Raw genomic sequence first — 19,913 nt, forward strand, 5'->3', positions numbered from 1 at the left:
TTGTTTTCACATGTTCTATAAATTAGATAACTGATTATTCCTTTCTGTTTTACATATTAAATATGCAGAGACATCAGACTAGTGAATGTAGATGATTCCAAAATATATTTATAACAAAGTAATAATATGATGGTCAAAATCACTGTAAGTTTTCCATTTATTTCACACGTTGGTGTGTACTCAACTTTCAGCAGAACACAAAACAATCATTGGTTCAACAGTTTCATATAATGTTTCTAAATATGGTTTTCTGAAAACTAATCAATCTTGATTTATAAATTAAATGTAAATCAATCTTAACTTATAAGTAATTATAGAAACATTTATTTTTCCATGCCTGCTGCAAAGTGCATTATTAAAAAAAATTATGACACCATGTAACCATAACCAAACATTAAAAACGGATTTTCTAAAAGTCAGAAATATTCATGATTATTCAATTAACAGTCAAAAGTATGAAAAATATATGCAACACAGAAAGCAAGCTGTATGTATATTGTATGTATATTGAAACTATCTCCTTACCAATATTAGGGTGTTTCAAAAGACGGCAGATTCTGGCTTCCCTTTCCAACTTCTGGTGATCTGTTTTAAAAAATAAAATCACAACTTTTAGCACAAAAAAAAATTACACGCATACACACAGAAGTTCATAATATACCAAAACGACAAAGTCTTTTCTGTTACTTATCCTTTTTTTCTTTTTGAAAAATAATAATTTAAATTTGAAAGTAGATTAGGATTAGGAATATAGTTCAGATTAAGGTTGTGGTTGGGACTGGGATTAGGATTAGAATTAGTTAGTTAGTTCGTTAGTTTAGGGCAGTGCTTCTCAATTATTTTCTGTCATGCCCCCTGGGAAGAAGAAAAGATTTTTCATGCCCCCATGTAACTTTAAATAGTATCTTTATTAAAATAACTTTAACCTGCAAAACAAAAATGAATAAAAATAATTTGAGCCAATGTTTTAATCAGAGACAATCTCTGGATTAATGGCTACAATGAGCACGTTTTGCAATGCACAGCTTTTCGAAGCAGGATCTGAAGCAGGACACAGCAACTCTCAGCTCCAGAGACGTACAGAGGCATAAACATGAGGCTTAGCTTGTTTGACAGTGTTTGCTGAGGTCAAACGCATCCCTCTTTTATGGAGCCTCGCACCCACCCCTGGGGGGTGCGCCCCACTATTTGAGAACCACTGGTTTAGGGTTAGAGTTAGGATTAGAGTTAAGGTCTGAGTTTAGGTTATGGATAAATAAAGTTTAACAGTTTAACAACATAACTGTTTTGCTCTTCACTAACTTGAAGCCTGAAAAAAATGAGGTAGAGAAATAGGAACTGACTTTAAGCACAGCTGAGGAAAATGGCAAGATAAACACTCTTCCTTAATTTAACCTCCAGGATAAACTCCCAAAGACACCTTAATAACCCAAGACGGCATCGTCATGTAAGCAAAGGGCATAAATCTAGGAGCTGGAATGTTAATAATTCAACCCTTGTACAGCTTGGTTTTCCCTTCGTTGGGATACATGTGGTCAAATGTGGCATCTAGGGCCCGGAGATATAGCACAGTGGTATTTGCCTTGCAAGCAGCCGTTCCAGGACCTAAGGTGGTTGGTTTGAATCCCAGTGTCCCATATGGTCCCCCGTGCCTGCCAGGAGCTATTTCTGAGCAGACAGCCAGGAGTAACCCCTGAGCACCGCCGGGTGTGGCCCCCCCCCCCCAAAAAAAAAGTGGCATCTAATTGTCTTTTTATCTTCAGGTGTCTTTGTACTGAAATATTTCCTTTTAGGATCTGATATTTTTAAAAAACTATCTGCTATCTGAAAAAAAAACAAAACCCATCCCACTATGTCTTTCTCAAGGAGTACTTTAATCATTTTTTGTTTTCTCAAAGACTGACTCCTGATTTGAACTAGGCACTGCCATGTAAGCAGAGAGTCTTCTTTTCTCGGTCTGCCACATCTAGGGAACATTGTCTAACTGTTTCTTAGAAGTGGTAACTCTGATCCCCAGATCTAGCTGCTGCTGAACTGCTCTTCTAAATAATTATTCCTTTGCAACCAGTAAGTATTTTAAGGCCACAAGAAAATCTGTTTTTCATCAAAATTTCACTCTAGTTTTAACATTCCATGAAGATTTTTCTGAACAATCTTCCTGAAACTTGTAGCACAATGCTGACTTTACAAATGACAGCATCCTGACTTACTTTTCATGAAAAATACTGACATTTCAAAACAGAAAAAATAACAGCAGGGAGAAAAATGGCATTGCTTTTTTTCATTTTCACCACATTTATGCAGATATCCCTGAACTCCAGTATATAGAAGACACTTGTGTTCCCATGTTTGCTTCTATATTCAGCTGGTGCAATACCTTGTTTTGGCTGAAGTAGATGAAGGAAATCTGATTTCACCAGAATGGGGATCTAGAAAAGGAAGAAGCACTGAACTATTCTTTTTAGGTCATAGTGAAGGAAATCTGACTTCACCAGAATGGGGATCTAGAAAAGGAAGAAGCACTGAACTATTCTTTTTAGGTCATAGTGGACAGACGTTATGCCAAAATTCAGTGAATGATAGTTTCTGAAAGGTGATTTGGCATGTGAAATGTGAAATATGATCAATGAATCCTGTCAATAAAATTACAGACTTGACTATTGCAATCAAATATGTTTATAATACCACGAAAGGAAAGTTGTCTTCTCCTATATAAAACCCACTGGTCTTTGTTCTTGCTCTTTGACTCTACTGCCTGGGTTCAATTTTATAACATGTTGAATGAGTCATTTTAAAAGTTCTGGTATTGGGGACCAGGACCAGAATCAAAGCAGAGCAAGTAGGGCATTTGCCTAGTACATAGCCAACCCGGGTTTGATCCCCAGCATCCTTTATGGTCCTCTGAGCCTGCCAGGAGTGATTTCTGAGTGCATAGCCAGGAGAAACCTCTGAACACCACTGGATGTGCCCCCAAAAACCTAGATAAATAAATATATAAATAAAATAAAATAAATAAAAGTTTCAGTTCATAGGCTGGGAGTTGACTCAGAAGTCAACTGGAGTGCTTGGTTGGCACCCCAGTCCAGGATTGGGGCCCCAGTGAAACATACCTCCAACCACTGCCAATAGTCTTGCAACAGGACTAGGGAACATCTCAAACAAAAGCAATGAGCAAATAAAATGAAAGTTCAATTCATGAGTAAGAATATATTCTAAATGTTGGCATGTTTGAACATATAATATTATCAAAACAATAGCTGGTATCATCCAGGACCTCATCAAAATCATCTTCACCTCTGAAAGTCAGTTACATTCTTGTGAAGACACAAGTTTTCTAGGTACATAATTTTTGTTGGAAATATAAGGTAGATGAGGTAATGAGTGGGATCACTTCTCTTTAAATGGACAGATGATTGTTTTTGAGAAAAACGTCTGTCAAGTATCTAAAGTCTGAACAATTGTGTTAGTTTCTCCAGCTACTACTTCAGGCAAAAAAGTAATCTCTGTCAGACTTTTTTTTCCCCAACAATCACTGCATCTGCAGTATACATGAGAGTTCCCTGCATTCCTTCATGTGTAATCATAGAACCACAAAGATGAGTAGGCAAGAGCAGGTAAATAAGGGCCATTTGGGGGCTGGAGCAGTGGCACAAGCAGTAGAGCATCTGCCTTGCATGTGCTAACCTAGGATGAATCACAGTTTAATCTCTGGGTGTCCCAGATGGTCCCCCAAACCAGGAGTGATTTCTGAGCACATACCCAGGAGTAAGCCCTGAGTGTCCCCGGGTGTGGCTCTAAAACCAAAAAAAAAAATGGAGGGTCCATTTTGTTTGGGGGCAAGGGTTTGGGCCATGCCCTACTGTTCTCAGGGCTTATTCCTGCCTCTATGCTCAAGGTTGACTCCTAGCAGTGCTCAAGGGACCATATGTGATGCCAGTAATTGAGGCCAAAGTGCCTTAACTCGTGTGCCAGCTCTCTGGTCTTAAATAATAGCAGTCGCCATTGGTTTATGAAGGACAAGCCTACATGAAATGAGGTGTTTGGGTTTTATTTACATTTTCACATACTGTTGCAAAAATGTCAATGACACATGGACAAAAGGCAGAAGTCTTCATTTTATTATGAAAATAATTTTCAACTTATATATCTTCTCTGAGAGGTTTTGGAGCTTCCTGGGTCTACAGATCATCTCTGGGAAACACTAGTCTATACCATAGTTTTTAACATAGTGGGCTGCAAACCCACAAAGGGTCACATAATTTAAAATATTTTTAAATTTGGCATGATTTATTATCAGTAAAGGCTTGATTTCTTTATTTATATACCTGGGAATGCATACAATTTTCTAGGCAAAAAGGGGGTTGTAGTTGGAAAAAGTTTAAGAACTCCTAGCCTGTACTATATGACATAGCATGGAATAGTTTGTTGGAACTTTTGTTTGTTTTGTTTTCAACAATTCGAAAATACTTTAAGCATAATAATGACATTACAAAGGTAAATAGTTCAATGATAAAGTGTTATAGTTTTTCTAACTTCGGTTTGGGGGCTATCCTCAGCAGTACTCAGAGGGCTACTCCTGACTGTGTTCAGGAATCACTCTTGACAAGCTTGGGGCACCATAAAGGATGCCAGTGATGGAACCCAGTTGCCTATGTACAGGACAAGTGCCAGACTCACTATACTATCTCTCCAGCACCTGATGAAAGTGTCTTAAAGAATAAACATGGCTAGCATAGGACTAATTGAGTGTTACATATATTTATTATATATAGATTATGAAAATCAAGACAAGTCATCTACAGTCTTATGATCATCAGAATAACACTACAAGAACTACAAAATACATGTCAATTCTTCAACCCCCTCTGTGCCTTTAGGAGGTATTTATTCTTTTTTTTTATTTATTTAACCAACTTTATTACATACATGATTGTATTTGGGTTTCAGTCATGTAAAGAACACCACCCATCACCAGTGCAACATTCCCATCACCAATGTCCCAAGTCTCCCTCCTCCCCACCAGAACCCTGCCTGTACTCTAAACAGGCTTTCTATTTCCCTCGTACATTCTCATTATTAGGATAGTTCAAAACGTAGCTATTTCTCTAACTAAACTCATCCCTGTTTGCGGTGAGCTTCATGAGGTGAGCTGTAACTTCCAGCTTTTTTCTCTTTTGTGCCTGAAAATTATTATTGCAAGAATGTCTTTCATTTTTCTTAAAACCCATAGAGAGTGAGACCATTCTGCATCTTTCTCTCTCTCTCTCTGACTTATTTCACTCAACATAATAGATTCTTAAGACAAGTTGCATCCTGAGGCCAGGAGAGAGCTAAAGACCTCTGCAAGCATAAGGCAGCAAAAGTGTCCTTAGGACTCTATGGCCTGCGCCTAGAGCAATCTGACCACTATGCACTAAGAACCTCAGCTCTGAGCTACCTGAGCAAAGCAGCTAGATGAGCAAAAGTAACTAATACTGCCACCCCTGGCTAGCAAGCACCACTCCTCAAACACATTGTGGCTGAGTGGGTGAGCACCACAGCCAATCACCTGTGCATGCCATCTCTCTTCTACCATAACTCTTTGCAGCAACAGTGGCAACAAAGAAAAAGAAAGGGGAAAGGGCCAAAGACAAGGTATTATTCTTATTCTTATTCAGGAATACATAAACTCAAATGGTTAAAAGTGGATTTTGAAGATGCATGTAAGAGCATATATATGCTAAATCACAAGTCACATTTATATAATCAGTTACTATATAATTATGTGAAAATAAACCTAGATTTCAATCAAAAACAAAGCTAGACTTTGATCTGAGCTATTATAATAATTTATAATACTCCAGAGATCTGCATGCCAATGAAACTCCTATGTGCAACTCCAAATCCTAAATGCCTCAGAATGGGGCTCTAGTAGTATTATAAAGGTGAAATGAAATTGCAAAGAAGTCATCATCTAGGCCACAAAAATAAGAGGGAAGTGACAGAAACAGAGGGAAGATCAAGTGGAGCTATCAGGAAGTGGTGCAGCTCCAAACAAAAGAGCAATCCCTGCCAATGCCTAGACTCTGACTTTAGAACCTGAGAGAACAAATGTAAATTGTGTGAATTGTTGAATGCCCTCTTCCCCAAAGGGGCACTATCCTAAGACAATCACTGCTAACAAGCACTCTAGGGATAGTGGTTTCTGCTTCTAGACAACAAACTGCCTCAAGCTCCAAACTACACAAGTTCATAATCTCCCAAGCTTGGTGGGCCAGGAACCTGGATGTTACTTTCCAGGACCCTTTGCTCTAGGATCTCCACCAAGGCTGCTAAGATAGGAAATGGCCTGCTTCCAAGCCCTGATTCTGGCTCTTGATTCTCACCACAGGCTGCACACCACCACCTACCTTGTCTTTTTTTTTTTTTTTTAAACTAAGGTAGGAACCTGCTTTCAATAATTTGCAGTGAAGGAATGAAGCCCCTAGCACAAGGATAGTCTCAATCTTACTCAGCCCAAACACAAGCATGACTACCATGTTTGTCACATATCATTGGCTAAGTACCATGCTGTCGGTGCGGTGCCTGAACTCCAAGGCTTCCAGTGCTGAGACTGAGACTGGGACCAAGTGCTAGGACTGGTGCTCTCCAAATATTTATGTGTTCTGGGCTGCTGCATCCCTGACTCCTTCCTCCCACAGCACTAGCTCCCAAAGGGAGTTCATCTGAATCACAAGGTGCTTCTGCTCTGTTCTTTGGGGCATGTTTTGACATCCCCAACATGAGAGTGGAGCTTGAGTTTTCATTACAACTAAAAGTCAGCAATAATGGAAATATGTCTCGTCTGGTGCTTCACAGTCAACATCATGTTCATATAGTGTTAGCACATGTCAGTTGAGGAGGGAGAGTGGTGCGCGCCTGTTACCAGCTCAAGAGATAAATTTAACCAGCTCAAGAGATGAATCAGCTTCACTTTCAAAATTCCCAGGACACTCCTACTTCAGTTGGCAACAAAAGTCCTACCTCCTACCCACTTGTTCTCAATTCTCACCACTGCAATAGTTAGTGGCAAAGATTGTAAGAGGTAAGGCATCTGTAACACTGGTTATGATCACTTGAAGATGTTTTTATTATCCACACTCCTCCCAGCAGCTACTGTAGTGCCTGACTATACAGCCTCACTTATCATTTAATATTTATTAAAGGACTCCAAGAATCATAGTTTGGCTTTTCCTCCCTTTGAAGTGCAGTCTGCACTGCTGGAAGAATAAAAATATCACCCTTCAGGCTATCATCTTGTCAAGTTTGATATGCTCCATGCCGGCTCTGACCTGTGGCTGAAGGCACAATCTATAAACAGCGCCTGTGGGAAATAACAAATTGTTGCCTGGTGTGGATTTGCAGTCGATAGGAAATGCTATTAGACAAGCACAGAGCTCTGTGGATTTGAAAAGTCTCTGAGAACTCCAAGGAAATGTCATTGTCTCTTTCCAATTTTAAGATACTTTTATTTTATTAACTTATTTTCCTCGAGGTCCAGAGTGGTGGCACAAGTGCTTACTTCTATCTTGCCCATGCTAGCCTAGGATGGACCACAGTTCAATCCCCCATATGGTCCCCCAAGCCAGGAGCGATTTCTGAGTACACAGCTAGGAGTGACCCCTGAGCATCACAGGGTTTGGCCAAAAAAACCAAAAAAAAAAAAAAAAAATATTTAGCCTCAGAAGAGATTTCAAATTAAGTGAAAAATATAAATTATATCTAATAGACCTGTTCCAAACCCCTATTCTAAATGCCATCTTAATCTTTCTGGAAAATCGATCTGATCATAAATTGAAGTAAAAACTCCATCCCTCTATCTCTCTACTCATCCACCACAAATCTCATTTTTTCCTGGAGTAATCAGAGGACTTCTAAAGCCACAGAGAACAATTATTCACTGACCAGCACCAAGAAATGAGTTTTTATTAATAAGGACACTTTCAAAAGTAACTCAACCCGAATTGCCAAAGCATGGAAGCTGCTAGCATAGACATGGCCAGGATATGGCTCAACTGTTAGGGCTCAAGGATCTTAGGTCAATCTTTAGCTTGTAAGCAGTACCAGGGGTAATGATATCTTAAAAATCAATACTAATACTAATAATAAATGCAAACTCTGAGGGGGCATCAAAATCTAATAGATATGTTTTGTTTTGGGTCACACCCAACTGTGCTTTGGGATTACTCCTGTCTCTACACTCAGGAATATAGGATCCTGGGGATAGAACCTGGATCAGTCATGTGCAAAACAAACACCCTTCCCATTGTTTTATTGCTCTGTCCCCTCTAATGGATTTTTTATCTAGATAACATAAAATAATTGAATTTTTTTAACAACACAGCATCAGTACTATTAATAATAATCACTCTGCAACAGTTCTATAAAACCCAAGAACAGGAGGAGGTGGGGATGCCCACTGATTCTGTCCTAGGTCTGTGTGCCCTTCCCATCTCCTTCTGGGAAGTACCAAGGATGGTCTGGTAAGAGAGAGGCATTTGGTTTTTTTGTTGTTGTTGTTTTGTTTTAATTGGTCTCTGTGCTCCCCTATACCCCATGTACCTATGTGAGACTAGGACCTCAGAGCTCCCCATTTTCAGACAGAAGGCAGCTGAATACTGCTACACTGGCTTCTGTACAACCACCTGCCAGTCCAATTCTTAGCATTTTTCACCTCTCTGGGTTTCCCAGAAGCGCTGGTCCCTAAGGAGACCTTATTACTCTCTCTTTCTGAAAGCAAACCTCTCCCCATCTTGGGAGATGGAAAGTGACACAGCCCTAAGCCTCTGGATGATGTACCACTGCATCTGACATTAGACCTTTCACACTTCTCCGTGAAGGGTTTCCTGGTGTCTCTGGGTATTTCTGCACATATAATACACACAGACACACACACACACACCACCACCACCACCACCACCACCAGAAAGCCTCAAATCAGGATCAGGTAACTCATGATGCTCTTGGTGAATCAGGACTGCTGTGGGTCTAGAATGCCTGGGTTAACACAAAGAACCTGACAAAGAGAGCCCACAGGAATCTTTAAAACCAAGGGCTGAGCTTAGTGTCCTGATTGTAGACTGCTTACACAGAGACTTTATTACTCAAAGAGCAGGAGTTACATTTACAAATTCATTTCTCTCGGTAAAAGATACTCCATGTAAAAGGGGGCATCGATCCTCTAAGAAGATAGACTTTGTGGCAACATTTTAAACCTGAGTCTGTTCAATGAAGTCATTTAAAAAATCAATTCATTACTAAACCTGAGCCTCAAGCACAGGCATTTCAAGTGATAGTTCATGGAATGAAAAATGGAGGATTTTAAAAAATTCATAGTTACTTTTATTGCATCTTTTTGTTCTGAACTATACTTACTCTATACCAAGAATTTGGTTTTTGGCTTAATTTTGTTGGGGGCCATACCTGCTGATGCTCAGGACTTACTCCTGGCTGTGCCTCAGGGGACATATGAGATGTCAGGGATCAAACCAGACTGCCGATGTGCAAAGTTGTATAATTTCTGCAGCCCCACATTTGATTTCATTTTTCACTTGACTGTCTGACATCTAACACTGTTTACTCCCACTTTTGCTGTTCAGTCCTAGACAGGGAAAGTCATATTGTATAACTAACTTCATATGAAGATATGCCTACTTTAACAGAGGTGCAATAGACACAAGAACTTCAGTCTTCATATTTCTTTATTTGGGAATGGCAGCTTTTGAAACTTTTTTTCCTTTTCATGGGAAGCTTCTTCTAACATTTTATCCTGAATTATGGTCTCAGTCCAGCCTCAATTCTATAGGCATTTTCTGATTAAAAAGAAAAATTTACATTTTGTGGAAGATAAACCAGGTCTGTTTCATTGAAGTCAACTTCTTTCTACAATTCAAAATATTAAGTAAGGCAGAGAAAGAAAAATGAAACCCATAATTTCATGATTCTATAGAGTCTAAAGGCAGATACTAGTCAGGATGAGGAATTTCTGCAATGCACAATGCAGAGAGGAGCCTGTTAGGATCAGGGGTATGAGCCGGTTCTACTATTCTCAGCTTGCTGGGCACTAAAGTTTTCTCATCACTCCAAAGATTAATCATAAACAGGGAGTAAATATCCAGTACCAAGTTTTGTAGCTATAACAAGGCTTGTCTAGATAACAGAGTAGATATTTTAATGAAAATGTCTCCAAATGTAAATTAACTAAATGCCTAAAACATATAATAGATTAAGTCCATCAAGTATTATTCTTGATATATAAACCCTGAAATATTAAGCATATTTTGGATATAAAAATAATGTGACTGTGAGGACCACAGAGATAATACAGGGGGTAAGGCATTTGCCTTGCCACGTGAATGGCCCCTGTTAGATCCTTAGCACCACACATTTCCTTGAGTACCTCTATGAGTATTTCCTGAGCACAGAGTCAGGAGTAAGCTCTAAGAGTCTATCCCCAACCACTGCTGCCCCCAACATATGATTGTGCTACCCCGTTATCAATAACTGAAATACTGTGGTCAGAAACAAACAAAATCAACACACCAAAATAAGACTGAAAACAGCATTTCTCATGCAACTCTAAAAACCTCAAAAATAAGCAAGAATACCAAAGAAACTTGAGTGCACTTTTATTTGTTTATTTTGTTTTCAGATCATACTTAATGGTACTCAGCAGTTACTCCTAGTTATGTACTCAGGAATTACTTCTAGTGGTGCATATAGGCGACTATATAGGATGACGAGGATTCAAACCAGGTCAGCCACACGTAAGACAAGCACCATACCTGCTATACTGCTATACTATCTCTCTAGTTCCAAGTACAGAATTTTAACTATATCGGCTACTCTTATGTACAAATTCATTATGTTCTTTTATTCTTCTGTTTCATGCATCTAAAAATGCATCTACAGTAATTCATCTATAGTAGGGTTCCAGAGGGAGCTACAGGAAAATATACTTCACCTATTTTCTAGGACAGTAAGAAGTAGCTAACTCTGAAGCCACCATTCTTACACTGTCCCACAGGAGGAATATTTCCCTCAAGCAAGATAATAATGGCTTTCCTTTAGAAGCTTCTATCTGCCACAAAAATAGTACTTTACACAAAACTATGCAGATGCAAAGCAAAATTTCCATCTTCCAAGGAAGTTCATTAGCAATTTAAATGAAGGCACAATATGTTTCAGATATCTAAAAACAGCAAACAATAGTAAACATTAGAAAACTATTTGAGTATGTGTCTGTTTTACAGCTGATGATGGAGCGAGGTGGCAAGCACACTGAGGAGCTACTCCCTTAGTAACACCTCTACCTAGTGCTGAGCTGGGGACCAGTGGATGGAGGAGACCCGAACTGAGCTCTACATTTGGGGGAGCACAGTCTTGGAGCACTCCACACTGCTGACTTTTCTCAAGAAGGGAGGACAAGTACACATGCTAGAGCCTGTTTCCTCTTTCAGTACCCAGGTGGGTGGCTGCTTGCGAGGCTCAAACAATTTGGTGGTGGTGTGCCACTCACTCTGCCAACACAGCTGAGTCAATGACTGAGCCAGAGCAGGGCCCAGTAGGCAGAGAACTCAGGTGGAACCAAAAGACAAGGACAGGCCAGGAGAAGTGTCAGCAGCATCGGGGAGTGTCCATTCGAGAGGGGGCAGGCATCTAGGCTGGCATGTATGACACAGGCTAAGCTGGAGAGCGCACACAGACTGCAACTGACTGTCTATTGTAAAAGGCAGATGTCAGCACAAACCACCTGTGGCTTAATGCAAAGTACACCACACCAAATGTTGGTGCCAGCATCAACTTGTTATTAAATGTGGATATAGTAATGGTTATTAATATCATATAGGCTCTGCCAGAGACAAGTTATGAAGACTCTGGTGGAGATGACACATTCACTTTGATTTGTTAAGCTCTTTATATATCATTAATTGAGCCTACAAAAGATTTTTGAAAGTTGCTCTCCTTATACTTCAATTGACAACAATAAAATAAACTTTGTAAGATAGGGGATGGTTAGATTTTGAATGTGGGAGGCCCTAATTCCTACCCCCAACACCACAAAAATAAATGTGGAAATGAAATAAATTTTGTATAAACTCTGCCTTGGTCCTCTGTGCCTCCACATTTTTGCTGATAGAGTAGGTGCAACTTTTAACCCTACTATATAATTTTGCTTGCAGAATTGGAGGACTTTGCACAATTTCATTTTTCTCCCTTAAGTTTAGGGAATGGAAGACCTTGAGACATTGTGCTTAAAATATCACAATCTTCTTACCTGGGGAAGGCACCACTTACAAGCACCAAAGTGGAAAGGAGATGAAGCAAAGGTCAAAACCATTACTTGACCATTTAGATTCCTCAGTGACCCAGAGGATTTTCACAGGCAATAGCACTGGAAGACCAAAATTTACTCCAGGGATGCTACCAGTTCTTTAAAAAACAGTTTCCACCATGGAGAACATTTTGAAGGAATGCCATTTTAATAATTAAGAACATTATAGTAATTATTCAAAAATTTAAATTATATAATTTTCCATGGACGTTATCTATATATAGCTTATTATTAATACAGTAACAATAAAGAAATAGAGTAATGCAGTGACAGAAATAGGGCTTTCTGGAAATAAAGAGGGGTGGAGAGGAGGAAAAAAAGGAAGAGACGATGGAGGGGACAATAAAAAGGAAGAGGAAGTGGAGGAGAAAAAGGAAGAGGAGGAAGATAAGAAAGTGGAAGAGGAAGTGAAGGAAGAAGAGGAGGAAAATGGGGAAGATGAGTAAGAAGAGAAAGAACAACAATAGTGGGGAATACCTTAGAAGGATGAAGGAAATAAATATAAGCTCCATAGATCTGTATGGTTCCTTTCAGCATTTTGTTTACTGACTGATTCCTTTTTCTGGGATAATGTTAAACTTCAGAACTTCCAAATGCACAGACCACCCATCCTCACAAAACATGTCAAACGCTGTGTTTTCAGAGCCACTAGTCACAAACAAGATTCCTTTCCCTTCCTCTTGTCCACTTTCACTCTTCCCTGTGCTAAGTATAAAGAAGCTATAATATTTAAGAAAGCACATTTAACTGGTCCCCAGTCTTTCAAGTGTATAATAATGTCATTGTGAGGCAACTCAGGGCAGGGAGAAATTTCAGGCTGATGGACCAACCTCAGAACTATATGGTATAAAATCAAATTATAGTTCAATTCCAGTGACAAAAGAGAACCTACACTTCCTTTTGTTTTCTTTCCAGATTTTGTTAAGTCTTGCATCATTTGTCAGGTTGTGTTCTTTTTTGAAAAATATATTTTCTTATCAGTTTTTCCATTCTAAATATATATTCACGTTTGAGTTTACTTTGTCATTTTCTTTCCCTTAGTATCTCCCCAGCTACATATTCATGAATCTCTACTATACCTGGGTATATACACTTTAACTTCATTTTTTTACAATGAAAAAAGGGGAGAAGATAACTTTTTGTTTAAACTCTAATATAAAAGCCGACATTTACGTAAGCGACTGCTAAACACTAAATTACATTTCTTAGCTGAATTGAAACTCATTTATATTGCTAAGACTAGTCATTAGGGCCCAGAGAGATAGCACAGCGGTGTTTGCCTTGCAAGCAGCTGATCCAGGACCAAAGGTGGTTGGTTCGAATCCCGGTGTCCCATATGGTCCCCCGTGCCTGCCAGGAGCTATTTCTGAGCAGACAGCCAGGAGTAACCCTGAGCACTGCCGGTGTGGCCCAAAAACCAAAAACCAAAAAAAAAAAAAAAAAAAAAAAAAAGACTAGTCATTAAAAGGCCATGAATATCTTGCTTAACATTAGTCATGAGTGACCAACCTCAGAGAAAAGAGTTGGAAGTCAAGGGAAAATAACTTCCAGAACAGGTTCTTCTAGAAACAAAGACAAATATTCTAAATGCAGAGACTATAGTTTGTCCTGCTTATGCCAGAAGGATGACACACAAGTGAAACCACCACCTGCATCTCTCACCTTATTCATCAGGCAGACACAAGGATCCTAATGTTTTGGAGATGTTTGACAGTCTAGCTTGGCATAAAATACTACACTAGAAACTACTGGTTTAATAACAATAATATCCTTTTAATTGGAGAAGGAAAAACACAGTGAATATGTACTGAACTACATTCATGGAGTTCAGAAATCTCAAGGCACTTAGTTTTGCTGTTATGTATTTTAATCATTAACTCCTAGTTTGCCATATTTCATGGGTATTTTGCTACACACATACAGAGAGAGAGAGAAAGAGAGAGAGATTTAAGGTAACCATGAATAATAGAAGATAACTAAAGTAAGGGATTGACAGAGGCTGGGAGACAGTACAGGTAAGGCATAAATAAGTCTAGGATGCAGTAGACTCAGGTTCAATTCCACAAGATACCTCAATCACCACCATGTACAGCTCTGAAGGTCCCCAGAACTGCTGGGTATTAGCTGGGTACTCTGACACCAGGGTCTGAGCAACATCACCCAGGGAGTGACCTTGCATTGAACCACTGACACATTGGCTGAGAATCACCAAGGGGGTCCCTTGCCTCCTGAGCACCACTTGGGAGTGAGGACTTTAAAAATAAAGTGGAATAAAATACCTGCTACATTTTAGCTAAAACCATCAAGACTGACACCAAACTACTTGAAGAGGAGGGAGAACCCTAAGAGGTGAATAGAAACTGCTCCACAGGTGAGAGAGGAAGTGGGGCCCTGAGATAAAGGATCTGGAAAGAGTCCCTAGATCCCCCCTCATGGCCTGCTGGGCAGAAGCATGTGGCAGTCAAGCACAGGGAAGGAGAGGGTGCCTCAAGAGTGTGTGAAGAGATATACCACCTACAGTCTTTAAGAAAATCAAGACCCTGTTACTGGACTCACACCCCTGCCACTAGGGCTTGACTGCTGAGTCTCATAAAACTGGTACTTTTCTTAATTTTGCTCATTTATTTGGGAGCTTGGGACCATATGCAGTGGAACTCTGGAATTCCTCCTAATTCTGTGATCAGGAGTAAGCCCCGAAGGTGCTTGAAAGCACACAAGGTGATTCCCTAAGCCTGGACCAGCCCAGCAGCCCTCTCTACAGGCAGCATGAGAAGCCCAGCAACACTGCAGGTGTGTCCTGCTCCGATTCATGACCAACTGCGACATCAAAGGGAAAATATTCAATATATTTCATCTAAAAGAAAGAAGGGTCAAAGTGAGGAGAGGCCTCAAAGGGCTATGGTGTGTATGTCACATGAGGGAGCCCAAGGAGAGGCCTCAGAGGGCTAAGGTGCAAGTCTCACTTGCAGGAGCCAAAGGTTTGTTTTCTGCCACTAAGTCTTCCAAGGTTAGGTATCTGCCATTGCAGTCTCCCAAGCACCACCAGGTATGGCACTAAAACCAAAATCAAATCAAAAGGAAATTATTCTCATTCCAACTCAACCTCTGAGGTCTGACATATCCGTTTGATGCAGTCCCCTGGAAGGCTTCATTTGCATGCACACAGCATGTCCATTTTGACTTGAAGATGAGAGTTTTGAAGAGACACTTCTGTGAATAGATGGAACACTTCAGGCCATGCTGGGGTGAAGAGAGCACCACTGGTTGGAAAAATGCATAAAGGACAAAGACTTGCAAACCTGAATTAGGGAAGGGGAAGATTCTTTCCAGACAAAATAAATTCCAGTCATATCAGAGGATGCCCCTCTGTGCAATTTCTGTCAAAAAAAAGTGGCTAACGGACTCCTCAAAAATAATTACAAGAATGGCCAAGTTCCATAGTAACCTGGGGAAATGACTGACTCTAATTATATCTACTTTTGAAAGAAAACACATTAAGAAAATTTGTAAATAAGATTCCTACAAGAATAAATTTCCTCCTTCAAGGTAACTGTAGCCACAGAAGTACAGCACATAATTTCTATATAATTCTCAGATGTAGATGAAAATAAGACAAAAGATTTGTCATCTAAAGCAGATATGGTATCAGAGGGCTGGCACAGGAGTGAAGGCACTTGCCCTGCAGCCTATTAACCTCTGATGGGTCTCCCATCACATGTTGCCCTGTGGGTCTGGTGGAATTGAACTCACCAGGAATAGCTGGGAGTAGCCTCAGGGATTGCCATCCTATCTGGGATTGCCAAACTCGTCCTGCCAAATAAGACTGCTGTGATGTTCACTTTACTCATCACTGAAGGAATAATTAAACTACTACTACACTTGATTTGTCAATGCCTATGGCTCATCAGCAATGAAAACAAGAAGGTCTACCCAGCAAGAGATACAAATCCTATTTACTTGGAGTCTGCTCTGAGAATGGTGACTAACCCCTTAAATGTGAATCCAAGACATATAGATATGTATATCCCATACATGGAGCAGATAATCTAAATCATATCCTTATGTACCTGTATCACAGCACTATCTTATTTATATCATGTATGTGTTATTATGTCATTAATGTTATATATATTAGCTATTTCTTTCCAACCAGGGACATTAATGAATGATTTGGAATAATGCTGCTCCCTACTCTCTCCCTCCATGTTCCACCTCAACCACCCCACTCAGTGACTCCCAGCCATTCTGCTCTCCCTGAGCCTGCTCCCATGTACTTTAGCTCTCATGCAGATACCTGCCTGTCATCTGGGGCCTCCAGTGTCTCCTGGGTGCCATCTCTGCATTCTTTCCTCACCAGCTGCTACTCTAGCAGCCACTCACTGAAATTTAGTTAGCCTCCTCTGGGCTCCCCAAAGTACAAATGTTTCCTTTTAACTGCTGAAGACCCCCTTTCCAGAGCATCCCAAATCTCCCCTGGGAGACCAGGTGGGCCTGCCCAGTTTTCAATCCAGGCCAGTCTGACTGAACTCCTCTATTCTGCTCCTCCTGCCTCAGCACTGGTACACACATTCCCCTCCATGGGAAAATTGGTCCTTCCTTTCCGTGTCTGCTTCCTGGGAACTCCTGTCTCTAGTGCAAGCATGTTCTCCTCTGAGACACCACCCTTTACCCACTCAAATCTTCAGGGATAGCTTAAACATGAGCTCCACTTCATCCCTATATGCTTCACAATCCAGTGCTCACGTTCTTCTGGTGTTCTATCTCTGTAAGAACGTGTACTCTGGGAAAGAGACCTGTTTTTAGTTTTGTTCTCCATTTCCTATTCTGCACCTAAGGCCTGTAATTGTGTAATAAATCTTATACAAGCTTCATGAATGAACAACACAAATATGGTACAAACAGAATAGCAAAAAAGACAACAGAATGAAGACTTTGATACAGCATGGATTTGCTTCCTTCTTCAGAAGGGCACAGAGACATGAGGAGAGTCTAATGGCCTATGGAAAGACCACACTAGGAGTCAGACATGATAAAACCATATGCATGAAAGGACCCACTGTCAGTCAACATTGGTCTCTGGGTGAGAACAAGGCCTACATTCTAGAATATTCAGTGTTGTTTGAACTCAAAGCCATGGTGACCCACTTACCAGAAAGTTAAACTTAACTTTATCAATATATGTGTACATATAAAACAACAATTTATCATTGTATATGTGCATATATAACTTCTATTATACATACATAAACACATACAAATCTGTACTACTGGCCATGAATTTAGGCCAGAAATTGTTTAAGTAAAAACAGTTCCATATAGGGACCAGAGTGATAGCACAGCTGGTAGGGCATTTGTCTTGCATGCAGCCAACCTGGGTTCAATCCAGGCATCCCATATAGGCCCCCAAGCTTGTCAGGATTCTGAGCATAAACTTGGGAATATCCTCTGAGCACCACTGTGAGTGCCCCTCCACCGAGTAACATGTATAAGGAAAAATCATGTAAATGGCTTTCCAATCTAAAGGCGATATCTTGGGGGGGGGGTTGGGCCACACCCTGTGACACTCATGGGTTACTCCTGGCTATGTGCTCAGAAATCGCTCCAGGATCAATCAAAACTGCTTTTGAAAGCAGCTCCACTATAACACTATGTTTTGCAATACAATTGGGATAAAGAGGTAGAATTGGGAAGCTATGGAGTTACTGTACAATTCTCCTAGGCTGAGATTAAACTACCTGATGGCTGCCTGGAAGTGAACTGTCACTGTAGTTCATGAGTAGTGGGGCTCACTCACACACCCTGTTGAAAGAGCTGGTTCCAAAGGGAGATTTTAGCCCCAGTGCTCAGCTCCAGTCATCAGCCCCACAGCGTGTGCTCAGGTAGAGACTGCCAATGATGAGACCTAGGCTTAGCCCTACAGTTCATTTCATAGCCCCAGATATCAAGTTCCTTGATTGAAGATGTGAGATCAAAACACTATAGAGTCCCCGCATGGCTCCAAAGCCTATGAAGCATTTATTCCCTTCAGAACAATGGGCCAAGTGAGGCTACAATATTTTTCAATTCTGGGATTATAGATTTGAGGGCACTAAATACAAGAGCATTCTGTTAACCTGAGAGTTTAACAAGGATTAAGGCATAAAACACAAACAGAAAGCAGTATTATTTAACAAGGACAGACTACAATAGTATCTCACAAACATGAGTCCCCCTCTATAGCGGCTCACAGCATGGACCTCCTCTGCCCCAGCACACTGCCCGCCCTAGCCATCCATCCAGAGTCTCCACCAGCCTGAACTTGACCAGTGGAATATAGCTTGTTTCTCTACTGTAGACAAAGGAGTAAAATGGTATGTACTAGGCTTGGACTTTCTAGTATTCCCAAAACACATTTTCTAACTCTGAGGGTATCATGGTGAGCTACCATTAAGAGAAGAAATTGTGTTAAAGCAAATGAGGTTAGATGAAAGCAGTAAGGAAGTATAAGTAATGGTTAATGAAAAAAAAGAAGGAAAAAAAACTAATAAAAATTTCATAGGTTTGGTGCAATATATATTCTCTGTATACTACAGCATAAACAAGCGCTATTTAAAAACAAGGGTAGTTTAGATTTTCTAACACACACATGCCAGAATTTAGTCTCTTATTCTCTTCCCTAACTACCACATAATTTTTTTAAATGCTACATCTCCTGAGATCCTTTTGTTTTAACATCTTCCCGAGATGACTGCACTACAGACTAATTATATATTCCCAAGTTACTGCTTTTCTACTGTGGGTTTAAAAAAAAGTTGACAATAACATGTAAAAGAAAACAGGAAAATGCTGTCATATCCTTTAACCCAAAATAGGCATCAATCAAAAATGTTAAGTTACATAACTGTTTTCACAATTCTTATCTCAAAATATAAAAATATTTAAACTAAATCCCTATATACAAAATCAAAGTCAAGCGCACAGTAACCACCAGTCCATCTTACAATATAAAGGATGACTTTCCAGAAATGTTCAGCATGTATTTTAGCTTAATAAAATTGATTTCATAATAGTTCATGGCAGCTAGTTTCTTTTATTTTTATACATTTTAATGTGACCAAAGTGAATTACAAATCTTTCACAGTAATATTTAAGGTACATAGTGACAATGAATCAGGGCCATTCCCACCACCAGTGTTGTCTGCCCTCCACCCCTGTTCCAAGCATGCCTCCCATATCTCCCCCATTTCTTCTCTGGACTGATAGTGTAACTAGTCTCCTCTCTGTATAGCTTGTTATAGATTGGGTATCGATTCTGTTGTCTTTGACTTTGGGGTTGGTGTTTAAGTCTGATCATTTTTTTTTTTTTTGGTTTTTTGAGCCACACCCAATGACGCTCAGAGGTTACTTCTGGGTATGCGCTCAGAAATCACTCCTGGCTTGGGAGACCATCTGGGATGCAGGTAGATCGTGGTCTGTCCTAGGTCAGCCACATGCAAGGCAAACACCCTACCCCTGAGCTACCACTTCGGTCCCTAGAGTCTTTCTTTATGGTTACAGAAGTTCTGTTCCATCGTGGTTGTTG

At 40.1% G+C, this 19,913-nt stretch overlaps 1 protein-coding gene across 10 annotated transcripts in view; it reads right to left on the bottom strand.

Annotated features, from left to right (window-relative positions):
• CAMK2D (calcium/calmodulin dependent protein kinase II delta) overlaps nucleotides 1-19,913 on the bottom strand; it is a 337,798-nt gene that overhangs the window by 233,966 nt on the left and 83,919 nt on the right. For all 10 annotated transcript variants that reach the window (XM_049786926.1, XM_049786920.1, XM_049786918.1 and 7 more), the window contains exon 2: nucleotides 526-585. In XM_049786926.1, the coding sequence (XP_049642883.1) occupies nucleotides 526-585 (60 nt within the window). The remainder of the gene's footprint in view (nucleotides 1-525; nucleotides 586-19,913) is intronic.

This window comes from Suncus etruscus, chromosome 14 (assembly GCF_024139225.1).
Source record: "Suncus etruscus isolate mSunEtr1 chromosome 14, mSunEtr1.pri.cur, whole genome shotgun sequence".
In the NCBI taxonomy this organism is placed as follows: domain Eukaryota; kingdom Metazoa; phylum Chordata; class Mammalia; order Eulipotyphla; family Soricidae; genus Suncus; species Suncus etruscus.